The following is a 27484-nucleotide window of genomic DNA, read 5'->3' as shown; positions in this document are numbered from 1 at the left end:
AGGCAAAAGGTCCAAACCAAATCAAATCAAATCAAATGTATTTATATAGCCCTTCGTACATCAGCTGATATCTCAAAGTGCTGTACAGAAACCCAGCCTAAAACCCCAAACAGCAAGCAATGCAGGTGTAGAAGCACCAGATCAGAGTCCAGGAGGTACAGAGTGGCAGACAGGTTCGTGGTCAATTCAGGCAGGCGGGTTGTTAGATTAATTTGTATGGTTTGAGATAATGGATAAAGTGTTCCACACTAATATTGTATAATGGTGTGAAATGTTTGAGACTCATAAGAAGATAATATGAAGAAGTGTGTAGCTATGTTAGAATTATAGTCTTTAGTAGGGATGTAAGCAGAGTGAAGTTGTAAAACAGATAATAGAAAACCATCAGAGGTTTTCAAACCAAGAGGGCCCCAACGGGGGAGGGGAAGTGAAAGCCTTGAAGAATGAGACAAGATTGATGGTTCTTTGTCTACAATGTGGTTAGTGGAAAAGTACTTGTCATTTGAGAAGGGAGTGACCTAAAGATAGGAATGTGTGTGTATATTATAAAAAGACTGAGTCTTCATTTTTGTCTTTAGAGCTCTCATGAATAAACTATACGAGCCTTTTGCATTAAGCTGAGTATTTGTCTAATTATTATTAAACCTAGGGTCTTACAAACCTCGGGAAATTGGACAAAGATTGAATGATTGTTTAATTATCATTATTGAAATGGAAAATTATCGTGACACGGGTACAGAGTCCAGAAACAGGCAAGGGTCAAAACCAGGACGATTAGAAAAAGGAGAATAGCAAAAAGCAGGAGAACGGGGAAAATGCTGGTTGACTTGAAAAAACATACAAGACGAACTGGCACAGAGAAAAAAATCAGTGACACCTTGAGTGGGTGGAGACAATCACAAGGACAGGTGAAACAGATCAGGGCGTGACAAAATCTGACCATAATTCTATCTTCCAGATTCCTGCTTACAAGCAAAAACTAAAGCAGGAAGTACCAGTGACTCGCTCAATATGGAAGGGGTCAGATGATGCGGATGCTACAGAGACTGGAATATCTTTCGGGATTCATCCAATGGCATTGAGGAATACATCACCTCAGTCATATTGGCTTCATCAAGTGCATCGATGACGTTGTCCCCACAGTGACTGTTCATGTCCCAACCAGAAGCCATGGATTACAGGCAACATCCGCATCGAGCTAAAGGCTAAAGCTGCCGCTTTCAAGGAGCGAGAGACTAACCTGGACGCTTATAAGAAATCCCGCTATGCCCTCAGACGAACCATCAAACAAGAAAAGTGTAAATACATGCTCTGACACTCGTCGGATGTGGCAGGGTTTGAAAACTATTCCGGACTACAAAGGGAAACCTAGACATGAGGTGCCCAGTAACGCAAGCCTACCAGATGAGCTAAATACCTTTTATGCTCGCTTCGAGGCAAGCAACACCGAAGCATGCACGAGAGCACCAGCTGTTCTGGATGACTGTGTGATAACACTCTCGATAGCCGATGTAAACAAAACCTTCAAACAGATCGATATTCACAAAGCCGCTGGTCCAGACGGATTACCAGGACGTGTACTCAAAGCATGCGAGGACCAACTGTCAAGTGTCTTTACTGACATTTTCAACCTCTCCCTGACCGAGTCTGTAATACCTACATGTTTCAAGCAGACCACTATAGTCCCCGTGTCCAAGGAAGCGAAGGTAACCTGTCTAAATGATTACCTCTCCATGGCATTCACATCAGTAGCCATGAAGTGCTTTGAAAGGGTGGTCATGGCTCACACCAACAGCATCATCCCTGACACCCTAGACCCACTCCAATTCGCGTACCGCCCCAACAGATCCACAGATGACGCAATCTCAATCGCACTTCACACTGCCCTTTTACACCTGGACAAAAGGAACACCTATGTGAGAATGCTATTCATTGACTACAGCTCAGCGTTCAACACCACAGTGGCTACGAAGCTCATCACTAAGCTCAGGACTCTGGACTAAACATCTCCCTCTGTAACTGGATCCTGGACTTCCTGATGGGTCGCCCCCAGGTGGTAAGAGTATGCAATAACATGTCTGCCACGCTGATCCTTAACACTGGGGCCCCTCAGGTTGTGTCCTTAGTTCCATCCTGTATTCCCTGTTCACCCACGACTGCGTGGCCAAACACAACTCCAACACAATCATTAAGTTTGCTGATGACACATCAGTGATAGGCCTGATCACCGACAACGATGAAACGGCATATAGGGAGGAGGTCAGAGAACTGGCAGTGTGGTTCCAGGACAACAACCTCTCCCTCAATGTGAGCAAGACAAAGGAGCTGATCATGAACTACAGGAAAAGGCGGGCCGAACAGGCCCCCGTTAACATGGACGGGGCTGTAGTGGAGCGGGTCGAGAGTTCCTTGGTGTCCACATCACGAACAAACTATCATCGTCCAAACATACCAAGACAGTCATGAAGAAGGCACGACAAAACCTTTTCCCCCTCAGGAGACTGAAAAGATTTGGCTTGGGTCCCCAGATCCCCAAAAGGTTCTACAGCTGCACCATCGAGAGCATCCTGACCAGTTGCATCACCGCCTGGTATGGCAATCGCTCGGCATCTGACCGTAATGCACTGCAGAGGGTAGTCTGAACAGCCCAGTACATCAATGGGGCCAAGCTTCCTGCAATCCAGGACCTATATTCTTCACTATAGCACATCCAGGACCTATATACTAGGCAGTGTCAGAGGAAAGCCCAGACAATTGTCAGAGACTCCAGTCACCCAAGTTATAGACTGTTCTCTGCTACGACATGGCAAGCGGTACCGGAGCGCCAAGTGTAGGACCAAAAGGCTCCTCAACAGCTTCTACCCCCAAGTCATTAGACTGTTGAACAATTCATAAAAATCGCCACAGGACAATTTACATTGACCCCCCCCCCCCTCATGTACACTGCTGCTACTCACTGTTTGTTTGTTACCTATGCGTAGTCACTTCGCCCCCGCCTACATGTACAGATTTCCTCAATTAGACTTTACCCCTGCACACTGACTCGGTACCGGTGCCCCCTGTATATAGCCTTGTTTTTGTTATTCTTTTTGTGTTACTTTTTATTTTAGCCTTCTTGGAAAATATTTCTTGAACTGGACACTTGGTTAAGGGCTTGTAAGTAAGCATTTCACAATAACGTCTACACTTGTTGTATTCGGCGCATGTGGCAAATAAAGTTTGATTTGAAGGGACTTTTCTTTTTGTGCAGCAATCTGTCGTATTTTATAAAAACTTAATTCTCTGTGACCTCCGTCACATTGCACAACGTAATCCAGTTTTCCAATGGAGTATGAAGTTAGTGACTTCAAACATGCACTACCACGCGATACTTTTATAAATATCAATTGTTTAATGCTTACTGTGTACTTTGTAGCTAGTTAACATTATTAATAGAGAGGATTTTTGGGAAAGCCTTTCCATCTGCCAGTGAACGGTTGTCTCGTTCTCACCCTAGTTCTTGTGTTATTTGTTTGTTTTAGTTGGTCAGGACGTGAGTTGGGTAGGCATTCTATGTTTGTGTTTCTAGGTTGATTTTCTGTGTTCGGCCTAGTATGGTTCTCAGTCAGAGGCAGGTGTCATTAGTTGTCTCTGATTGAGAATCATACTTAGGTAGCCTGGGTTTCACTGTTGTTTTGTGGGTGATTGTTTCCGTGTCTGTGTTTGTTCGCCACACGGTACTATCTCAGTTTTGTTCACGTTTATTGTTTTTGTATTCATTGAGTGTTCAGTTTGTTTTTAAATAAACAACCATGGACACTTAACATTCACGCGTAGGCCTACTGCCGTGTGTGTATATTGCTGCGCCTAAAATGTGAAGAAATCATTTAAAATAAGTGGGTATACCTGCGTACAGCCTCCACTACACCACTGCCTGCATGGTTCTGGTACCAGTTCCAACCGAATGTGAAATCTGAAACCAATTGAAGCTGGGATTTCCCTTCGACCATTTTATTCGCTCTTCAGGCTGTCCATCAACTCCTGGCTCTCTCCCTACTTCACAGCCATTGACAAAGCACATTCCTACAATCAAATCAAATTGTATTTGTCACATTTGTCACATTTGTCACAATACAGCAGGTGTACCTTACTGTGAAATGCTTACTTACAAGAAATAGAGTTAATAAAATATGTACTAAATAAACTAAAGTTAAATAATCAAATCAATCAAAAAGTAACACAAGAAATGTACATAACAATAACGAGCCTACGTACTGTACATCCTTACATCGTAGTGCAGCAGTTGAGTGGTTTCATCACTATAGCACATTCAGATACTGATTTATATCCATGAATAGATTTTAAACAAATAACTATTTATGTTAGTCATAGATGGGCAAGATTAATATGAGATGAAAGGCGAGTTCCTGATGAGTTCAGGAAGCCAAGCTAGAGCTCTGTGTGATGTTCAACGGTTTTGATCAAGAGAGAACTTTAGAAATTATGCACATTTTCTCTAACACTAAACATACAAATATATACTTTACAGTTATAAGGAAGGTTAAATATGTTTTATGTTATTGTACTATATTTAGTCATTTGAATTTTTATGTAATTTCAAGCCTTATTCATACAGTTTTGTTGAATACCAAATACATCATATAGAATATTTCATATTTTCATATTTGTACTATGTGAGCTTGTGTCTTTAAATGTGACTACACCTCAGCAATTTATAACTATTTTTACCAAAAAGGTGAGATTTTAACCTTAGAGTATGCAACATTACTAGTTATTGCTTATGGTCTTCTCATGATGCAGTAAATAATTACTTTTGGGGATTATGAAGATTACATTTTAGATGACTTCAAATTTAATTCTACATTTTAAAAATGAAATGATTCTACAATCAAATGATGGCAAATCTGCATTTTAGTGCATTGTACTAAACCTATAGTATTTTAGTTTTATAGGATATGCAAAATAACTGTAATTTTGCTAAAACATCAGTCTGTTATGGTAAATGTATATTTCAGATAACATTATTTACATGTCTAAAAATATTTGAATAAGAATTAAGTTGATATTTTGCGATGATTGTTGCTTTTTCCAATAGTTTCTGGGGCCAAAATGTCCACGTATGTAAAATACTGTGTGTTGGTAGTTTGAGGGTTAATAAACATGTTGGTGTATTCCACAGAGTACAGCCTAGAGCCTTGTGAAGATCCAGGAGTGCCAGCCTACAGCCGGCGAGTTGGTTTCCAGTTTGGCGTGGGGGACTCACTCATTTTTTCCTGCTTCCCGGGTTATCGATTGGAGGGGGACCACAAGATCACCTGCCTGGGGGGAGGCCGGAGGGTCTGGAGTGGAGCCCTGCCAAGGTGTGTGGGTAGGTGGACACATGCTTTCATTTTGTTTGGACAAACTGGGAATACTTGTACTTTGAAAAAACTTGTACTGTACTTTACCCATGACAGGAGAATGAGCTATACTGAACATACAGTGTAATGCAAGTGAATGAGCTAGTTTCTAATGGATTGATTGATTTACCTCAATTGCAGAAAAAATCTCAAGAATATAACTTGTTCCTATTATCAATTACATACTATTTTATGGGCAGAGCATGAAACCAGGGCAGAGTTTGGACACAGTTAAACACATATCATATTTATTGTGCTAACAGATGATCTGGCTGTCTTTTGTCATCCCCTACAAAAGAACCTTGTGCTTTCCCATCAAAAGTTCAGTAGAGAAAATTAGGCAATCACCCCACGATAACTTAACTCGGGCTCAAGCTCACACAGCTCAAGTTCTACAGGCAACATCTGCTTCTATACCTGAGGAACAACATCAGAATATTAACTACAAGGACATCCAATTCCAGCACAGCCCTGAGCCTTTGTGACCAACACACACTTAATGCAGAGAGCCGTTCATTAATTCATATTCCTCTCAAGTTTCTGTTGTGGCGATTCATCAATATGCCAATGGGTAATATTCCAACAGGGGCAACACCTGATTGGCCCATCAGTGGGTAACAGAGCAGCAGCTGCTGAAGTATTCTGGGTTCAACCTGCTGAATATTTGTGGTGAACTCTTCACTCTGGGTTAAACTGCTCCTTTAATGCCCCTCTTCAGTTTCATGACCGCCAGATATACTGTATATTTTCTCATAGGTCTTCTCGCTCTCTCTCTCATTCTGTGGAATGAGCAGCTTCTAGTGTGTAGGGAGATTTGACAGTTCTCTAAAGTTAATCAAGATATTTTTCTTGCTTCAAACCCAGATTGCCATGAAATGTCTTAATATCAAATTATCGCCATTCCTCTGTCTCTCTTTGGCTCATTCTCTCTCTCCTGCTCTGTCTCTCTCTTTCCTGCTCTTTCTCGCTCTGTCTCTGCCTAGCTGAATGTGGAGCCACTACCGTTGGGAGTGAGGGGGTTCTGCTATCACCCAATTACCCATCCAATTATGACAATAACCATGAGTGCATTTACCGCATTGAGACGGAGACAGGGAAGGGCATCCGTGTCACAGCCACTCACTTCCAGCTCCATGAGGGGGATTACCTGAAGGTGAGGTCTCACACAGACACTGCACATCACTCATACACTACACTGGATATTTACTCGGTTGATGTTACACATAAATACTGCCCCACGCATAATCCTCTTACTGCAAGGTGTGTAAATGGTTAATAAAGGGCTCAATGTGGGACTTTTTCACTGCACCATCATCTCTTTGAATTCAGTTGGAATATGACCGAAAGTAACTTGTAGGAGACCAGAGCTAGTGACTCAGTAAGATCATGAACTATTAATGCCTTCATTAAAATTACATGGTACCAGAGCTTGAGGCATAGAGAGCACCATGAGGGAAATACGTTTTTAACAATCCCTGAAGACCACTAATTATACAGATATGTTATTGAAAACAAGAGAGGATAAGTGTTCTCTTTGAGTGTAACATCATATGAGAAATCTGAAATGCCTGTGCATATGGCTTGTACAATGAAATGTTTTTGTTAATCTTTCATCATACATTCTGTGCATCTAATAGCCAATAATTGAGGAAGTGGAAGGGGATTCAGGAAGGATTGTTTATCCTAATGGCAAAGTTTCTTGGTTGAAAGAATACATTTAAAGTTTTATTGGATATCTTATATCGACTATTTCCCATTATAGTGCTATCTAATGTACAGAGGTGGCACTGCTTATTGCTGTAAAAAGTCAAGATTATGAGTGGCACAATGGCATTGCAGTGCTAGCTGTGCCACTAGAGAGTCTGGGTTCAAGTCCAGGCTCTGTCGCAGCTGGCTGCGACTGGGAGACCAATGGGGCAGCGCACAATTAGCCCAGCGTCATCCGGGTTAGGGGAGGGTTTGGCCGGCATGGATATCCTTGTCCCATCTTGCACTAGCAACTCCTGTGACAGGCTGGCACAGTGCACGCTGACACAGTCACCAGGTGCACGGTGTTTCCTTTGACATATTGGTGTGGCTTCCAGGATAAGTGGGCATTGTGTCCAGAAGCAATGTGGCTTGTTTGGGTTGTGTTACGGTGGATGCACGGCTCTCAACCTTTGCCTCTCCCAACTCCGTACGGGAGTTGTAGTGATGAGACAAGACTGTATCTATCAATTGGATACCCTGAAATTGGGGAGAAAAAGGGTTCAAGGATTCTCCCACCTCCTGCATTGTTTGCCATTGGGTTTCTTGTATTATAATGATTTTGCCGAGACTGAAGGAAGGATTCCCAATAATGTTGCATTCATCTAATGTTTTAGTTCTTACATTTTGTTCTTTCAAATTAATTGTCTTTTATGTTGTAAATTGATTGGTCTTGAAACTTTCTTCTGCATTGGAAATGCTTAGTCAACCACAGGAAAGATATTTTCTCCTCATTTTGGTCTTGAATTATGTAACCCAGTCTACTACTCTGCTCAGGGTTGAAACAATGTTAACTGCGTTAGAAAATTGGAAAACTGACATTGATTTATGATGACCTCTGCTATTTTTTTATTAAACAGTACACTTTTCTGTGTAGTCTCAATATATACAGTATGTTATTTGAAAATGGCACCCTTCTGGTTTCCCCGCATGAACATGATTTTCCCTTTGTCTTGATCACTATCCTTTGGAAGGCCCACACTTTAAATATTTTTCCTTTGCATTCATGTATGTCTTTGTATGCATTCATAGTATGTATGTAGTATGTATGTAGAATATGTATCTTTATTGTTTTCTTGATTGATTGAATGCTAACTGCTCACTCAAAGTACTCGCACTGCCACTCTGCGAATAATGTAATTCTACTGCAAGAGCCTGCATACTGTACAGTCAAGGTGTGAATTACAGGGGAGCCAGGTGGGCTTAGCTCCCCTGAATGAGACATTAGCTGCCCTAAATGCAACAAAAAGTTTGGGAGGGGTCTCTGAACCATTCTCCTATTTCTTTAATTAAAATGTAGTCTTAAATATGTTTTACAGTGGTAAATATGAAGATAAAAGCTTCTAAATTAAACAAACACCCCCACCTCTTTGTCATGGTTTAAACCATTTATTTCTATGTGTTGGTGCTGTCCATTTAGTAGTGTTGAATTTCAGCCTCAGCGGAGCTCCTTTACACATAGATTTTCCTTTGTACTTCCTCATTTTCGCCATTTGTTTGCCATGCGTCCTTGATAAAAAGAATTGCCTTTATTCCAATGTATTAGATTTATCAGTTGATTTGTCATTGTTTGCTTTTGTCAGTCAGCTGTTTAGAGCGCTCATTGCTTTGTTTTTCAGATGCGCACAGGTACGGGTGTTCTCCGTGGCTAGAAGTAATGGAGCATTTAATTAGCTTTATCATTTTCTATCTATTTATTTTCTTTCCTGGATCAGCTGATGATGGTCGACAATATCACTAGACAACTAGCCTAAAGCTAGACACCAATGCGCATCCAATCCATCCAACAAGCAGGCTGGCTATACGATAATGACAGTAGGCCTATAATGTGACTTATAAGTCTACTGTCGTTAACGTTCGGTTAGAAGCATTCAATTTTGCAATGGCGTAGGCCTACATTATTTTGGATTTGTGTGCCCATGGGAGTTGTTTTCATGGCGAAACATTTCATGGCGAAATATTATGTAGGCATAGTTACAGGGCATTCTCCAAGATCCATGATTCATACAAGGTTTAAGTTACATTTTCTAATTCATTTGTTAAATGCTTAATAATGACAAATAACACTGTAATTAATGCCATTAATGTAAGAAAATACATTTAGCGATTTACAGTATCAAAACATGTTTGGATTCTACTCATGTATTATATTGAATGTAGGCTACCTCTTCTGGGTGTATTCATGTGTGTTAAATTGTCTCAGCTAAAAGAGGGTAGGCAACCGACAGTGGTGTAGGCCTAGTGGAGGGTTAACACCATTTACTCAGATTTTCAGAAAAATGCATTGAAAGTATAGGGAGTGTTACTTTTTTTTTAGAAAGAGACAGGATTTCAGAATTTACTTACCTTATTTTTACCATTACATCACTGGCTACTGGTAGGCCTATTTGACGTTCATGGTAATACACATTGTAGCCTTGTCGAGTAAATTGAACTTATATGTTAGGTTGACCGTCCCATTTTTCCAGGGACAGTTTCAGACCCATTTCAGGTGTCCCAACTTTTTAGGCTACAAAAAAGGTAAATTTGGCAGCAAGACACATCAATGAATGTAAGCCTAAGCAATGGCAATCACTGAATGTCAATAGGCACACTGTTTGGTGTTTTGTAACAAATGTCTATTTCCATTCATCAAATTGCGTGAGTATACAATACATGCAGTTTGGAATGATTGAGTGGGTGAACATGCACAGGTAATTTCTTAAGTGATTTGTTTGAAAATCAGATGAAAATATCATGACTGGTTGTGTTCATGCCAGATTAAAAGGTAAATAATTTACTTTTAAAAGAAAATTGAGACCCCCCCTGAATCACATGGTGTAATTCACACTCTGTTTACTGTATGCTATTAAATAGCGCGTTACTGTGGTCCTCTGTACCCCAGTTGGTAAATTATGGATCTTGCGATGCTTTGATTGTGGGTTCAATTCCCAGGACCACCCATATGTAAAACATTTAAATATGAATGACTGTCAGTGGCATTTGATTAAAGTGTCTGATAAATATTAACTTTACCAGTCAGAGTTTTTATTTACTTTTACAATTTTCTACATTGTAGAATAGAAGTGAAGACATAAAACTATGAAATAACACACATGGTATCATGTAGTAACCAAAAAAGTGTTAAACAAATCCAAATATATTTTAGATTCTTCAAAGTAGGCACCCTTTACCTTGATGACAGCTTTGCACACTCTTGGCATTCTCTCAACCACCTTCATGAGGAATGCTTTTCCAACAGTCTTGAAGGAGTTCCCACATATGCTGAGCACTTGGCTGCTTTTCCTTCACTCTGCGGTCCAACTCACTCTCCTTCTTGGTCAAATAGCCCTTATACAGCCTGTAGGTGTGTTTTGTGTCATTGTCCTGTTGAAAAACAAATAATTGTCCCTCTAAACGCAAACCAGATGGGATGGCGTATCGCTGCAGAATGCTGTGGTAGCCATGCTGGTTAAGTGTGCCTTGAATTCTAAATAAATCACAGACAGTGTCACCATAAAAGCACCCCCACAACATCACACCTCTTCCTCCATGCTTCACGGTGGGAACCACACATGCGGAGACCATCCGTTCACCTACTCTACAGAAGGACATATTTCCACCAGTCTAATGTCCATTGCTCGATTTTCTTGTCTCAAGCAAGTCTCTTCTTCTTATTGGTGTCCTTTAGTGTTTGGTGTCTTGGCAGCAATTCGACCATGAAGGCCTGATTCACGCAGTCTCTTCTGAACAGTTGATGTTGAGATGTGTCTGTTACTTGAACTCTGTGAAACATTTATTTGGGCTGCAATCTGAGGTTGGTAACTCTAATGAACTTGTCCTCTGCAGCAGAGAGAACTCTGGGTCTTGCTTTCTTGTGGCGGTCCTCATGAGAGCCTAGTGTTTGATGGTTTTTGTAACTGCACTTGAAGACATTTTCAAGTTCTTGAAAGTTTCCGTATTGACTGACATTCATTTCTTAAAGTAATGATGGACTGTCATTTATCTTTGCTGATTTGACCTGTTCTTGCCATAATATGGACTTGGTCTTTTACCAAATAGGGCTATCTTTTGTATACCACCCCTACCTTGTCACAACACAACTAATTGGCTCAAACGCATTAACAGGGAAAGAAATTCCACAAATTAACATTTAACAAGGCACACCTGTTAATTGAAATGCATTCCAGGTGACTACCGCATGAAGCTGGTTGAGAGAATGCCAAGACTAAGCAAAGCTGTCATCAAGGCAAAGGGTGGCTACTTTGAAGAATCTCAAATAATAAATATATTTTTGTTTAACACTTTTTTGGTTAATAAATGATTCCATATGTGTTATTTCATAGTTTGATGTCTTCACTATTATTCTACAATGTGGTAAATAGTAAATATAAAGATAAACCCTTGAATGAGTATGTGTGTCCGAACCTTTGACTGGTACTGTATGTTATTATGGTAACGATTTACTTTGACTACACAGCCATAGTGCATTTATTACACATCTATTAGCATTTCATGAACTTGTTATAACAGGTCCCACCTGCATTATTAAAGGTTAATGAGATATATCCATGACATATCTAAAGTACATCCATGTACTTTACATTCTGCAAGATTTAGATCTCATATTTAGGTATCTTAACAGATGTATCATTACAATGGCAGAGTAGTGTCATAATTATGGCTGTTCACAAAAGTGTGCTTCTTTCATACCAGTGGTAGGGAATATGCCAAAAGGCCAAATGACGTTTAGAAAGATATGCTGATATATAGCCTGTACTAGCCCCATTTCCCCCACCAGCCAGTATAGGCCTGTGAGTTATGTTCTTCTTCTTCTCTCTGAGGTCAATGGTGCTTGAAGATCTCCACAGGGTTGAATCCTCTGGGTAAATCTTACATATCAAATCATGTAGTTGAGGTTATATGATAACGCTTTCATAATTAATTAACAGCCCTCTTCCACAACACAGTTAGGCCTAAGATGGTCATACTGGGCTATAACGCACACATGAAGGTTATATGTATGAATTATATGCAGTCAAAGTAAAGTCAAATCTATTTTCCCATTCATAAAGCATTTATAGCTAAGCACTTCATGGTAATTAACTTAGCAGTTTGTCATATCTATAACGCCATAATAAAAGATCTATGTATGAAGTCTATGCAGTCAACATACTGTCATTTCTGTTTTCCCATTCATAAAGCATTTCTAAAGCATTTATACAAATGTCTCATTTATCAAAAAGAATACGGACACAACGCAAATGTTAAAGGAAATATTAACATTTTATTTACATTTTCCAGACGTAGGACAGAAAACAATTGCTGAGGACATCGCCGACGAATCATGCTGTTGGCATTTTTCAGTTAGAATTTTCTTGAGTAGATTTAACAAAGATTCAAATTAAATTATTTTAGCTATAACTGCTTTATGCATGGGAAAATAGATTTGACTTTACTTTGACTGCATTGAATTCATTAATAGACCCTTCATGTGTGAGTTATAGACCAGTGTGACCAACTTAATTGTGATGTGGAGGAGGGCAGTTAATGAGTTACGAAAGAGTTATGACCCTCAACTACACAATTTGAGCCATAAGTTACCCTGAGGAGTCAACCCTGTGGGGACCCCATACACTATTGACCTCAGTGAGAAGAAGAAGAAGAAGAAGAAGAAGAAAAAGATAAGTCACGGGCCTCCCCCGGCTGGTGGGGGAAATGGGGCTAGTACAGGCTATATATATATATGTATACCGTAAATATATATATATATATATATATACAGTGGGGCAAAAAGTATTTAGTCAGCCACCAATTGTACAAGTTCTCCCACTTAAAAAGATGAGAGAGGCCTGTAATTTTCATCATAGGTACACTTCAACTATGACAGACAGAATGAGGGGAAAAAATCCAGAAAATCACATTGTAGGATTTTTAATGAATTTATTTGCAAATTATGGTGGAAAATAAGTATTTGGTCACCTACAAACAAGCAAGATTTCTGGCTCTCACAGACCTGTAACTTCTTCTTTAAGAGGCTCCTCTGTCCTCCACTCGTTACCTGTATTAATGGCACCTGTTTGAACTTGTTATCAGAATAAAAGACAACTGTCCACAACCTCAAACAGTCACACTCCAAACTCCACTATGGCCAAGACCAAAGAGCTGTCAAAGGACACCAGAAACAAAATTGTAGACCTGCACCAGGCTGGGAAGACTGAATCTGCAATAGGTAAGCAGCTTGGTTTGAAGAAATCAACTGTGGGAGCAATTATTAGGAAATGGAAGACATATAAGACCACTGATAATCTCCCTCGATCTGGGGCTCCACGCAAGATCTCACCCCGTGGGGTCAAAATGATCACAAGAACGTTGAGCAAAAATCCCAGAACCACACGGGGGGACCTAGTGAATGATCTGCAGAGAGCTGGGACCAAAGTAACAAAGCCTACCATCAGTAACACACTACGCCGCCAGGGACTCAAATCCTGCAGTGCCAGACGTGTCCCCCTGCTTAAGCCAGTACATGTCCAGGCTCATCTGAAGTTTGCTAGAGAGCATTTGGATGATCCAGAAGAAGATTGGTAGAATGTCATATGGTCAGATTAAACCAAAATATAACTTTTTGGTAAAAACTCAACTCGTCGTGTTTGGAGGACAAAGAATGCTGAGTTGCATCCAAAGAACACCATACCTACTGTGAAGCATGGGGGTGGAAACATCATGCTTTTGGGCTGTTTTTCTGCAAAGGGACCAGGACGACTGATCCGTGTAAAGGAAAGAATGAATGGGGCCATGTATCGTGAGATTTTGAGTGAAAACCTTCTTCCATCAGCAAGGACATTGAAGATGAAACGTGGCCTAGCCAGTCTCCAGATCTTAACCCCATAGAAAATCTTTGGAGGGAGTTGAATGTCCGTGTTGCCCAGCAACAGCCCAAAACATCACTGCTCTAGAGGAGATCTGCATGGAGGAATGGGCCAAATTACCAGCAACAGTGTGTGAAAACCTTATGAAAACGATTGACCTCTGTCATTGCCAACAAAGGGAATATAACAAAGTATATTGAGATAAACTTTTATTGACCAAATACTTATTTTCCACCATAATTTGCAAATAAATTCATAAAAAATCCTACAATGTGATTTTCTGGATTTTTTTTCTCATTTTGTCTGTCATAGTTGAAGTGTACCTATGATGAAAATTACAGGCCTCTCTCATTTTTTTTAAGTGGGAGAACTTGCACAATTGATGGCTGACTAAATACTTTTTTGCCCTACTTTATTTATATCAGCATTATTTTCTAAATGTGGCTTGGCAGAAGCATGCTTTTGAGAAACAGCCATAATAATGATACTAAGCTCTAATTGCAATGATGCATCTATTAAGATACCTACATATGAGCTCTTGCATAGCATGACATGAATGCGCTATTGATATACAATAAATATTTTTCAATAAATGAACCTTTAATAATAAGATTAGGACCTGTTGTAACACATTCAATAAATGCTTACGGAGGTGTGTAATCAATGCGTTATGTATATATAGTTAAAGTAAATCGTTATCGTTATTATTTATATTGTTATCATTATTATTATATTCCCTTGAATATTAATAGTATTTTGAGAAACCTGTGCCTTATAGTGTTGTTATTTCATCAACAGGTGTATGACGGAAAGGATACTTCATATCGTCTTCTTGGCAATTTCTCCAAAACAGACATGTACAATGCCGTCATCAACAGTACCTCAAATCACCTCTGGATTGAGTTCAACAGCAACGGCACTGAAACCAATAAGGGGTTCAGACTGACGTACAGCAGTAGGTAGACTATGTCCTAGAACATATGTGAGACAGCCTCTATAGATATTCCCTGATTCGTGTCCAAATAGGCTTTACTGAGAAACAGGCCCCCTCAAGACTAACCCAATTTCCAATTGTAAGCTTACAGTAGTTCCTCCTTTAAAAGTTGCGAGCTTACCTTAAAGGTAATTTGTGGTTTAGTACGATACTCTGCGTCACTACCTCATTGCTTCAGACCAGCTCAAGGGGGAGTTAGAGCACTGATGAAGCTTTTGGGTCCAACTGTGTCTCTAACTGACAATGAGTGGGCGACATAAACCTAAATAGAAACTGAAAAGTGTGCACGACTTCAGTATTACTTACTAAAGTTCCAGTGAGCAACAATTTGATTGTATTCATTAGACAACTTTGTTCCAATATTTCTGTAATTCAGTGTTATTTATTCCCATAGTAATTCATTATGGATCCATAACTAGATCAACATCGGCATTTTGAAAGAGTGTTTTTATCATTATTTTATTAACGAAAGCATAAAAATGCTGATGAAGAAATACAGTACTGTACTGTATATGCTTTTACATTTGGATAATAAAGCATTTAAAGCATTTTGAAGATATAAGCCACCTGCATTTGTTTATTAGGCTATTGTGCAGTCTGACAAGTAAACATAGCCTGTTTTTACACAAAGGTTTTTATTATTTTACTTTGTTATGATTATTTTGCTCTTACTGTAAAACTGTAGGCCACTCCCGACCGGTCACTTTGTACAGTGTCTCAGTGGCGCAATGTGTCTAAGACACTGTCTGTACTGCATAGCAGTGCAAGCTGTGTTACTACAGATGTTCAATTGCCCGTGCTGGCCTTGACTGGGAGACCCATGAGATGACTGTAGGTGTTTGGTTTTTCTCCCTCTAAAAACTTAAATAAATCATTCTAAATAACAAACTAGCTTTATTTACAAATTATTAATAATGTTCAAGAAAAGCCTTTTTCTCGCTCATTTTACGTTATTTGAAAACAAATCATTGCCAAAATATTTAAGGGGCATTGCACTAATAATGGCGCTGACTAGGGAAACGTTCCCTCTGTTCTTAGTGCCAGTTTGCACGTTCAAATTAAAACAATAATAAACTAAATAAACTAAACTAATAATGGCATCTTCATGCTTTCATTAATAAAATAATATATACTAATAAATATAACTGAATTACAGAAATATCCTCCAATCATCTATAATGTGCTGTTAAAAGTGGTGTAGGTCTTATTTATTTAAAGAGCATATTGAAGTTAGAAGCAAAAGCCTACATCTATTTTAGCACTGTATCGCGCTGCTCTGAGACAAGCATGGGGACTGGTCTTGATAAATCTATGAGATTTTATTTTCACTGAATCTCCGTTTGGGTATTGGTTAGAATAGAATTAGAAAATTAGGGTGTAGAAATGTTATGCTCTTCGTGTAACCTTTATTTAACTAGGCAAGTCAGAAGAACAAATTCTTATTTACAGGGATAGCCTACTCCTTCCTCCCTGTCGGGGAATTGAACCCCGGTCTCCCGCTGGACTGGATTCTTCAGCTAAATATCCCAGTACTGTACTCCCGGCCGTCACGTTGTACAGCTCCATATTTCCCTTCCATCCTAACGGAAACCCAGAGGGTTTTTCATTTTCCTTGAAATAGAAACACCATAGTATGAATCAAATTAATCCCAAACTCTGAAAGTAGTTGGAAAGGTAGATTTAAATTATTTGTGACATTGTGGTTACAATAAAGAATGTAAACAAGATTTTTATTTACAGTAGTGATTGACAGCTGATGGCATTTTGAAATACTTGTAGCCCGATTAGCAGGACAATAGACTCTTTATAGCCCTGCTACTACCCTGCAATGTATGCGATGCTTAAACACTCTGAAGTGTTACATTTCTAACTCAAAACAGCAGTACAGTATTTATTCATCAACATCTTTATGCTTTCATTAATAAAATAATAATAAAAATATTATTTAAAAATGCTGATGTTTATTTAGTTATGAATTCATATAGAATTGCTATGGGAATAAATATCACTGAATTACAGAAATGTCCTCCAATCCTCTAAATGTAATTATTTGCGGAGAAATATAGGAACAATGTTGTCTAATGAAGGTAAACAAATGGTTGCTTACTGGAAAATATTCTTTCAAACACACGGCCATGTTGTACAGTGACATTATGGCTATTAGCAGGGCTATATTTTGGCCTTTATGGGCGGCGCACAATTGGCCCAGGGTTTCTCTCCGTCTAAAAACAGAAATAAATATTTGACCTTTACAAATAATATTTTGTCCTTTATTGAGATTACAATCGCTCTCTTTAATTTTTTGAAAACGAAATAACCTCCAAAATATTGTTATATATGATCAAGTTGATGACACAGTCATATAGCATTATGGGCTATTAGCAGGATAATATACCTTCACCAACACCTCTCTGTATTTTGATCATTTGTGGATGGGGGCTCCCGCAGTGCAAACGGATGCAGGTTCGATACCCGTGCCGACCTCCACCGGTAGACCCATGAGGCGGCTTTAGTGGTTAGAGCAGTAACCATAAGTTTGCAAGTTCAAACCCCCGAACTGACAAGGTACAAATCTGTTGTTCTGCCCCTGAACAGGCAGTTAACCCACTGTTCCTAGTCCGTCATTGAAAATAAGAATTTGTTCTTAACTGACTTGCCTAGTTAAATAAAGGTAAAAAAAGGCGGCTTTCGGTTTTAATTTAGAATCTTCCAATCCTCTATATGTAATCACGTCATGTTTTTAGATATACTGTAGGCCTACCGTAGGCGACATGAGTCTCACTAGTGTTGAGTAATATGCTGTTAAAAGTGGTGTAGGTCTTATTTATTTAAGGAGCATATTGAAGTTAGAAGCAATAGGATTTAAAGCTAAAGCCTACAACTATTTTAGCACCATTTTGCACTGCTCTGAGACAAGCATGGGGACTGGTCTTGATAAATTAATGAGATTTTTATTTTCACTTAATCTCCATTTGGGTATTGGTTAGAGAATAGTCACTTGGGGATTCTTTAGCGAAATAGCCCAGAACTGTACTGCCGACCGTCACGTTGTACAGCGCCTTATATTCCATTCCATCCTAATGGAAGCCCGGAGGGTTTTTCGTTTTTATTTGGAATAGAAACACCATAATATTAATCTAAGTAATTAACCAAGTACCAGTCAAAAGTTTAGACACACCTACTCATTCCAGGATTTGTCTTTATTTTTTTACTATTTTCTACATTGTAGAATAATAGTGAAGACATCACAACTATGAAATAGCACATATGGAATCAGTTAAGATATGGAATCAGTTAAGAACAAATTCTTATTTACAAGGACAGCCTACTCCTTCCTCCCCATCAGGGAATTGAACGCATTCTCTAGTGCAGCCATTATTATTATTATTTTTTTAAATTATTTTTATTTCACCTTTATTTAACCAGGTAGGCTAGTTGAGAACAAGTTCTCATTTGCAACTGCGACCTGGCCAAGATAAAGCATAGCAGTGTGAGCATACAACAAAGAGTTACACATGGAGTAAACAATTAACAAGTCAATAACACAGTAGAAAACAAAGGGGGGGTCTATATACAATGTGTGCAAAAGGCATGAGGAGGTAGGCAAATAATTACAATTTTGCAGATTAACACTGGAGTGATAAAAGATCAGATGGTCATGTACAGGTAGAGATATTGGTGTGCAGAAGAGCAGAAAAGTAAATAAATAAAAACAGTATGGGGATGAGGTAGGTGAAAAGGGTGGGCTATTTACCAATAGACTATGTACAGCTGCAGCGATCGGTTAGCTGCTCAGATAGCTGATGTTTGAAGTTGGTGAGGGAGATAAAAGTCTCCAACTTCAGCGATTTTTGCAATTCGTTCCAGTCACAGGCAGCAGAGTACTGGAACGAAAGGCGGCCAAATGAGGTGTTGGCTTTAGGGATGATCAGTGAGATACACCTGCTGGAGCGCGTGCTACGGATGGGTGTTGCCATCGTGACCAGTGAGCTGAGATAAGGCGGAGCTTTACCTAGCATAGACTTGTAGATGACCTGGAGCCAGTGGGTCTGGCGACGAATATGTAGCGAGGGCCAGCCGACTAGAGCATACAAGTCGCAGTGGTGGGTGGTATAAGGTGCTTTAGTGACAAAACGGATGGCACTGTGATAGACTGCATCCAGTTTGCTGAGTAGAGTGTTGGAAGCCATTTTGTAGATGACATCGCCGAAGTCGAGGATCGGTAGGATAGTCAGTTTTACTAGGGTAAGCTTGGCGGCTTGAGTGAAGGAGGCTTTGTTGCGGAATAGAAAGCCGACTCTTGATTTGATTTTCGATTGGAGATGTTTGATATGAGTCTGGAAGGAGAGTTTGCAGTCTAGCCAGACACCTAGGTACTTATAGACGTCCACATATTCTAGGTCGGAACCATCCAGGGTGGTGATGCTAGTCGGGCATGCAGGTGCAGGCAGCGACCGGTTGAAAAGCATGCATTTGGTTTTACTAGCGTTTAAGAGCAGTTGGAGGCCACGGAAGGAGTGTTGTATGGCATTGAAGCTTGTTTGGAGGTTAGATAGCACAGTGTCCAAAGACGGGCCGAAAGTATATAGAATGGTGTCGTCTGCGTAGAGGTGGATCAGGGAATCGCCCGCAGCAAGAGCAACATCATTGATATACACAGAGAAAAGAGTCGGCCCGAGAATTGAACCCTGTGGCACCCCCATAGAGACTGCCAGAGGACCGGACAGCATGCCCTCCGATTTGACACACTGAACTCTGTCTGCAAAGTAATTGGTGAACCAGGCAAGGCAGTCATCCGAAAAATGACTGGCCTTATTGAAGGCACTTGAGGTCAACGAGAAAGTCTGGACATGGCCTGCTCTCCCTTATGTGAGGAATTTGACACATTCCCATGTTTACTACAGTATGTACTGTAGGCTATGTTTACTTGTCAGACTGCACAATAGCCTAATAAACAAATGAGGTGGCTTATATCTTCAAAATGCTTTAAATGCTTTGTTATCCAAATGTAAAAGCATATACAGTACAGTACTGTATTTCTTCATCAGCATTTTTATGCTTTCGTTAATAAAATAATGATAAATATACTCTATACTTTAGCCATTATAAATATTATTTTGGCCTTTATTCAGATTACAATCGCTCATTTAAAAAATTATAATAATAATCTCCAAAATATCGTTATATATAGCCTTCCCGCTGTGGATGTCCATTTCAGCTCTGTTTCGCGCTGCTCTGAGACAAGCAGGAGAAATTAAAATGTTCAATTATATTCCTGTAACGATCGTTGTCCTCCTCAGATGAGGAATAGGAAGGATCGGACCACAATGCAGCGTTGTAAGTGTCCATGATAATTTATTATATCAGAACACGAAAAATACAAAATAACAAAGTGAAGGAAAGAAATGAAAATCGAAACAGTTCTGTATGGTGAAAACACAGACACAGAAAACAACTACCCACAAACATGAGGTGGGAACAGGCTACCTAAGTATGGTTCTCAATCAGAGACAACGATTGACAGCTGCCTCTTATTGGGAACCATACCAGGCCAAACACATAGAACTATAACACACAGAACAAACATAGAATGCCCACCCCAACTCACGCCCTGACCAAACTAAAATAGAGACATTAAAAAGTAACTAAGGTCAGGACGTGACAATTCCATCATATTCCTAAGATATATGTGTTGCCAGAATATCAGCAAGTGATGTCTGCTAAATAATCAAGTTAGGTTTCTTCAGAAATAAATCATTCTAAATAACAAATTGGTTTTATTTACAAATTAGTGAGAATGTCTCACCCCATGTTAAAGAATGGCCTTTTTCTCGCTCACTCTATGTTAAATGAAAACGAAATCTCCAAAATATTGTTACTTTTTAAACAAAGCGATTATTATTATTGTAATTATTATTAATTCATTTAGAATGATATTAAAAACCCTTAGATATTATCAGATATTCTCACAGATCCTAAGAATGTATATATTTTGTAAGTAAGTACAATATCGTGAATTTCTCATGAGAGAGTAGTTTAAGATGGTAAACAAAAAAATCTATAATGCCAGTGAGCGTTGCAGTTGTGCGTTGAGACAGATATATCTGCTTCCATTCATTCTACAATAACCTTGAACAACAATATTGCATGCTCAAGGCTGATGTATGAAAAGCATCACTAATATAAAGTCAAACTAGAACGCTTGAAGCAGCTTGCTTTATTTCACCAGACAGATATCTTTTTTATTGTTAAACCTTTGTCATTAATGAAAATAAATGAATGATTGTTATGTTTGAATGGGTAACAGTCTCATATCTGTCTTTGTAGGTTTTGACCTTGTCAAGTGTGAAGAACCAGGAACTCCGAATTACGGATACAAGATTCAAGATGATGGCCATTTTGCAAACACATTTGTATTGTACAGTTGTAACCCTGGATATACTCTCCATGGAAGCAGCACTCTGACATGCCTAAGTGGAGACCGTAGGGTTTGGGACAAACCTTTACCTTCCTGTCTAGGTGAGTGAGTCACAGCTGAAAAGAGACAAATCTCATCATCAAGGATACATTTCCTTATTATGGTGAAACAGTTACCATTCCTAAGTAACATTTTGTTTACATTTGAATTACCATGGTAATGGTCAAGTTCAAGACACCCATACCAAAGGATTCATTTTCATCTGATGCGTTTGAAAATATTATACAGTTTTACCAGTCAACATGGAATTCGTTGTGTTGTCTGCATTCTTTCCCACTGTTATTAACATCGTACTGATTCCATTATATGACCAGCTTTGCCAGTTACGCTCTCTCAGGCTAACTCCGAGTCAAACCCCGGGCTAACATGCTGTCATTTATAGGATACTGAAATAGTTACGCTAGTTAACAGCTATGAACATTTATCCCCTAATGCTGGCTATATTATAGCCCCTAAAGCTATACAAAATATGTGGACAGTCTGAGCTTTCTGTACTGGAGAGAACTGATACATTACAGTGTCATTCTTCAGCCTCATTCCTTAATTAGCCTGGCTCGGTTCAGACAAATTTCCATACAGCCGAAAAGTAGCATGGAAAATAGATGACATTGCCTTTGGCTGCCATTGTATTTTTTATTTCCTTTGAAAGATGTGACATAATAGGGATATCCTCTCCTCTTTTCCAGTGTCGTCAGCAGTCACTAAAATAATACACATGTATTTTGAGACGCTTGAGAACATATTTGATTCTTTCAAGTGCATGTAATGATGTGATGTATTATGTAATGTTTATAAATTCAGCTGGTTGATGCCAGAGAGAAGGCTTATTTAATCCGATTTCTATTTTTGATGATATGAGACATTTTGGTTTCCTTATCTAGCTGAATGTGGAGGCCACATCGCAGGTGCAATATCTGGACGGATACTATCCCCGGGTTACCCTGCGCCCTATGACAATAACCTCCACTGTACCTGGTCTATCGAAGCGGACACAGGCAAAACCATCAGGTACAGTATCTCACAATAGGGACACACCCCCTTGGAATAGGCAATTAGATACACAATAGCCCAATTTTTCTTGACTCCATTTAAATTTGAAATGAAATCAGCGAGTTTATAGCGAGGCGTGTCTAGTATAGCGGAGCAATTGTTCGGCTGCACTTTTGGAAAATAAGCTGTGATTAAATGTGCCATTGCTGATTGCATTTCACCCCACTGCTAGCCTTCCTACCATTAGCATCTATTCCTTCAAGTCCATTACTGGCTTCTTAAAAACAAAACAATAACCCCCAAAGATAAACCAATTATGCACGCTTGAAATGCCACAGAAATCAGATATGCCAATTCAGTTCAAGCAATTTACAGATGAAGGAGGAGGAGAGATACATTTGACATCACTGGCTATTAGACTTTATTAAGGAAATCTTCTCAAACCCGACCTCTTTAAAGAATATCTTAAATAAATCTCATGACACTTGTCTTTTCCTACTAGCACCGACTTTGCTATTAACTACTTTGTTAAGGGAAAATGTAATTACTATGATAGTGATATGTTGTTGTCTCACCTTTATGAATGCACTAATTAAAGTCGCTCTGGATAGGAGCGCCTGCTAACTGAATAAAATGGAAAAATGGAAAAATGGAAGGAACTCATCCTCTTCCTAATTATTGCTGATCATAACTGAAACATACCTTAAATGGTTTGGTGAGCAAGAATGATCTAATATAGATGTTTCCTTGGTCTGAGACATGACTTGAGAACTGGTTCTATAGAATTCCAATGATATTTTCTTATTACAAGTCAGTAGCAACCCTTGGTCAGTTGATTTATGGAGTATTGTTGAGTGTATAGGTGTTTGTCACAGATGTAAATCAATGGTAAAACCAGACTTCAGTATAAAAGGTTCTAATTCTTAAGCAGGTGCATAGTGTGTAATCAATATCCCCCTCCCTTTCTCTATTTAGCCTCCACTTCATAGTGTTTGACACAGAAGTGGCTCATGACATCCTGAAGGTGTGGGATGGTCCAACAGAGGGGGGTTTCCTCCTGAAGGAATGGAGTGGGTCAGCTCTACCTGAAGACACCCACAGCACCTTCAACATCCTAACGCTCCAGCTTGACAGTGATTACTTCATCAGCAAGTCAGGCTTCTCCATTCAGTTCTCAAGTAAGTAGTACCTGTCACAATGGACCAGAGGAATTCGGACATGACATTCTATTCAGTAGCTTTTCAGACAAAGGTTACAGTATGTTTCTTGAGATTCCCCTCTCTTTATCCTACTCTGGGCCATGTATAAAACACTGTTATGACAAATCCTTTTGACAAATAAGTATTTCATACAAATATATGTCAATTAAATTGAGCATAGCATTTGTATATAAATGGAAAATATTTTCTGGAAATATGATTTAAAAGACAATTAGTCTCCATAAATCAGTTTGCTACCAGTCCAATGATTTCAACACATGAAATTATGCTTATATCTTTATCAGCCTTGGGCTGAAAACAAATGAGAGTTGTATGATTTAAAACAGTCCTGTCAAAATGTTTCTAAGGGATTCATTTGTGTGATTTCAGCTACTACTGCGACGACCTGTAATGACCCCGGAACGCCCCAAAATGGGACACGTTACGGGGATAGTCGGGAGCCTGGGGACACTATCACCTTCCAGTGTGACCCAGGTTACCAGGTCCAGGGCCTAGACAAGATCACCTGTGTACAGCTCAATAACAGGTTCTATTGGCAGCCAGACCCTCCGACCTGTATAGGTATGTTGCATTGGTCTCCACCGTAATGGAGAAATAATACATTTATTTTCATGGCTATACCTGAATGTCATCAAAGGGTTTGTACAATAGGTAGATGTTCCCTTTAGGATTAATCTGCTGCAAAGAAGTGATTTGGAATCTGTATATTAGGCCTATAGCGTTCCACTGTCTTGTTTCCAAGGATTTGTGGTATCTGAAAATACATGTAAGCAGTGTTTTATGAACTACTTACTGTTGGTGTTGGGCACCCAACCACTCATTTGCATCAGTTTAATTACTTTATGTTGAATGAGTGACATGTTTATTATAAGAATGAATGAAACCTTAAGAATGTAAACCATGCCTCAGTAGAGTGTGAATCCCTGTGCGAAGAATGATTCATCAGTAACTGAAATGTAATTGGCATTGTCAACAAATCCTTTGTCAGACAGTACACTTTGTCACTTCTAGTCATTTGACATGTTTACTACAACACTGATAATTGTTTGATGGAAGGCCATTTATAGGCCGAATCATTAGTAATGGTGGAAGATTACTAAGGTTATAAAAATATTGCTCTCACAGACCCTCCCAAACAAGCACATGATTGACAGGATTTTGCTTAGCACACACACTTAAATTGACAATAGAACAATGCTAAAAAGAAAAAGCAAAGATGCTAGTAACCCTTCTGAATGACAGTTGCAGGAAGGAATTCCATCACTACTGTTTGTCACTGAATGTCTATGGGGGCCTGTTTTGTCACTTCAATCACCGTAAACATTTAATGTGTTGGAGACATGTCGTATTAAAACATGTGTTGCCCTTACTCTCCTTGTTGTGATAGCTACCTGTGGCGGCAACGTGACAGGCCCTGCTGGGGTAATTCTATCACCCAACTATCCACAGCCCTACCCACCAGGAAAAGAATGTGACTGGAGAATTAAAGTCAACCCTGACTTTGTTATAGCCCTAATTTTCAGAAGGTATGTCGCTCATGCTACGCTGTGAGCCACCCACGGTAATAAGGACCAAAGTCAAAGAACAGATGGAAAGAGCGCATCATCTCTGTCTTTGTCAGTTTGGCAATTACCGTAAACAAACATCAAACACTATCAAACAATTCTGTGTTTGAGGTGAAATAGTTTGCCTTTGTTCAAATATTATCCAAATCGATGTGTTGTACTGTATTATCCAATATCCCCAGATGATACCTATAAATGGAATAGCTTTTATAAAATGTATAATTTTACCTTTTTTTTTTAAACCTTTATTTAACTAGGCAAGTCAGTTAAGAACAAATTCTTATTTTCAATGATGGCCTAGGAACAGTGGGTTAACTACCTTGTTCAGGGGCAGAACGACAGATGTTTACCTTGTTTGCTTGGGGATCCGATCTTGCAACCTTTCGGTTACAAGTCCAATATTCTAACCACTAGGCTACCTGCCGCCCCAGAGTTATAGGCCTACAGTGTGATGAATGTAGAATACTTGCTAGCTGTGTATGTACCCACAGGAATTACATTGACCCACAGGAATTACATTGACATTGAAAAATCAAAACAAACTGATCTGATCTTTCTAATAAAAGTTATAGACAGTACAGACAGCCCCCACATGCCTGATTCAGGGTCAAGCCAGGCTGAGCCGGGCTGGCCTTGTCATAGTTGCTGGAAAAGACAATGTGAAAGGAAATATGTGAAAAGGAAATATACGAGCCAGCACATTATGGTTCTGATTGACCCTATAGTGTGAATCAGGCATCAGTCTTTTATGGCCTAGGTTCTCTTTTGTATCCTCGCAGTTTCAACATGGAGCCCAGCTATGACTTCCTGCACATCTATGAGGGTGAGAACTCCAATGGTCCACTGATCAGCAGCCTGCAGGGAAACCAGGCCCCGGAGCGCATTGAGAGCAGTGGGAACAGCCTCTTCCTAGCCTTCAGAAGTGACGCCTCCCTCGGGATGTCTGGTTTTGCCATTGAATTCAAAGGCAAGTGATGCATCATGTTAGTCTCGTAGGAGGTGATCCTAGGTTCCTTTGAAAGTGTATAGCTCTGGCCATATTGTAAAGTTGATGTCTCTATAGAAATGTTTTCAATAGATATAGGTTGTTAGGATGAAAGATTTCTAGCCACTGGGTAATATATTTTGTAGACTATTTATTGATAAAGCCTTATTGCATGTGTTTATTCATGTCAGTAAGCTGTCCTTATTAGCTTGCCCTTTTGCCTGTTGTTCATAGAGAGCTATTCAGCATCTGAAAAACAGTAGGTTTTCCAACCTACGTCTTTGTATTAAATGCCTTTTGATTGAATGCATTGATGATCGACTGGATAAGTGGTTTTTATTTTATTTTGTACAGACGGCCCTGTATTTTGTCAATATTAGAGCAGCTAATGACCTTTTATGGGACCTGGATGAGGGACCACAATTTTTTCTGTAAATCAATCTCCTATATCGTAGTCCCCCCCCCCCATCCATGCACCGTTACTAAGGTAATTTAAATGTTGATTAAAGAAAAAAATTGCATTGCTTTTTCTGTTTTCCTGTTTTCATACTCATTACTGTAATATACTTCAGATTTTTCTTGTTTTCTACTACTGTATTTCTAATGTATTCATAAATCCATTTCAAAATGTAGCTTTAGGTTATTGGCATTAGCATGTAGACTTTGGCCTTATATGTTGAGAAGCATTTCCTGTCTCTGGGTATTGAAATGCGGTTGAAATTGTGATGTACTGTAGCAATTTCAGTGATAGAATCTCCCACCACAGGCCTCCTACTTTCACCGCTCCCCAAAGCACAGGGCAGCAGAAAGAAGTGGGCTGTTAGCTGTCATCTTGTTTGGCAGTGTATACAAGCACCACCTCCAGAGCATTTTCCAACTGTCCTTCTTTGAGTGTCTTTTGCCAGATGGACACTGGTTGGCTGCCTCTACAGACCCACATGCTTACCTTGCATTTCCCTCTGCACTGGTCTTTTCCATTGAGGATGCCTTGGAGCAACTCTACTGTACCTGCTCTTTTTTACACTCAAACTCCATGTGTTCTGCCTCCTACATTAAGGTTCACCGCAGAGCCACAGCAGAAGTCTAGGCGATAAACTAGGGGATCAAAACATCAGTAGCAGCTTCTGGGAATCCCTGGAATGTTCCGTGTTTGAATGCATCAAATATCTCAGGATGCATACCCTACCTGTTCATGATATCTGGGCTTTTCAACTGCTGAGTTTCTTTTGCATTTATGGATAAATTACAAAGCTTTAGCA

At 39.5% G+C, this 27484-nt stretch overlaps 1 protein-coding gene across 1 annotated transcript in view; it reads left to right on the top strand.

The window, feature by feature from the left end:
- LOC109898910 (CUB and sushi domain-containing protein 1-like) overlaps positions 1 to 27484 on the top strand; it is a 218863-nt gene that overhangs the window by 64989 nt on the left and 126390 nt on the right. The window contains 9 exon segments of the mRNA XM_031836493.1: positions 5180 to 5368; positions 6383 to 6552; positions 14792 to 14948; positions 21315 to 21506; positions 22347 to 22473; positions 23431 to 23633; positions 24045 to 24236; positions 25063 to 25201; positions 26020 to 26207. Coding sequence (XP_031692353.1) covers positions 5180 to 5368; positions 6383 to 6552; positions 14792 to 14948; positions 21315 to 21506; positions 22347 to 22473; positions 23431 to 23633; positions 24045 to 24236; positions 25063 to 25201; positions 26020 to 26207 — 1557 coding nt within the window.

The sequence above is a fragment of the Oncorhynchus kisutch genome, linkage group LG11 (genome assembly GCF_002021735.2).
Source record: "Oncorhynchus kisutch isolate 150728-3 linkage group LG11, Okis_V2, whole genome shotgun sequence".
NCBI classification, from domain to species: Eukaryota; Metazoa; Chordata; class Actinopteri; order Salmoniformes; family Salmonidae; genus Oncorhynchus; species Oncorhynchus kisutch.
Note: the sequence above shows the minus strand (reverse complement) of the source record. Positions and strands in the feature narration are given on the sequence as shown.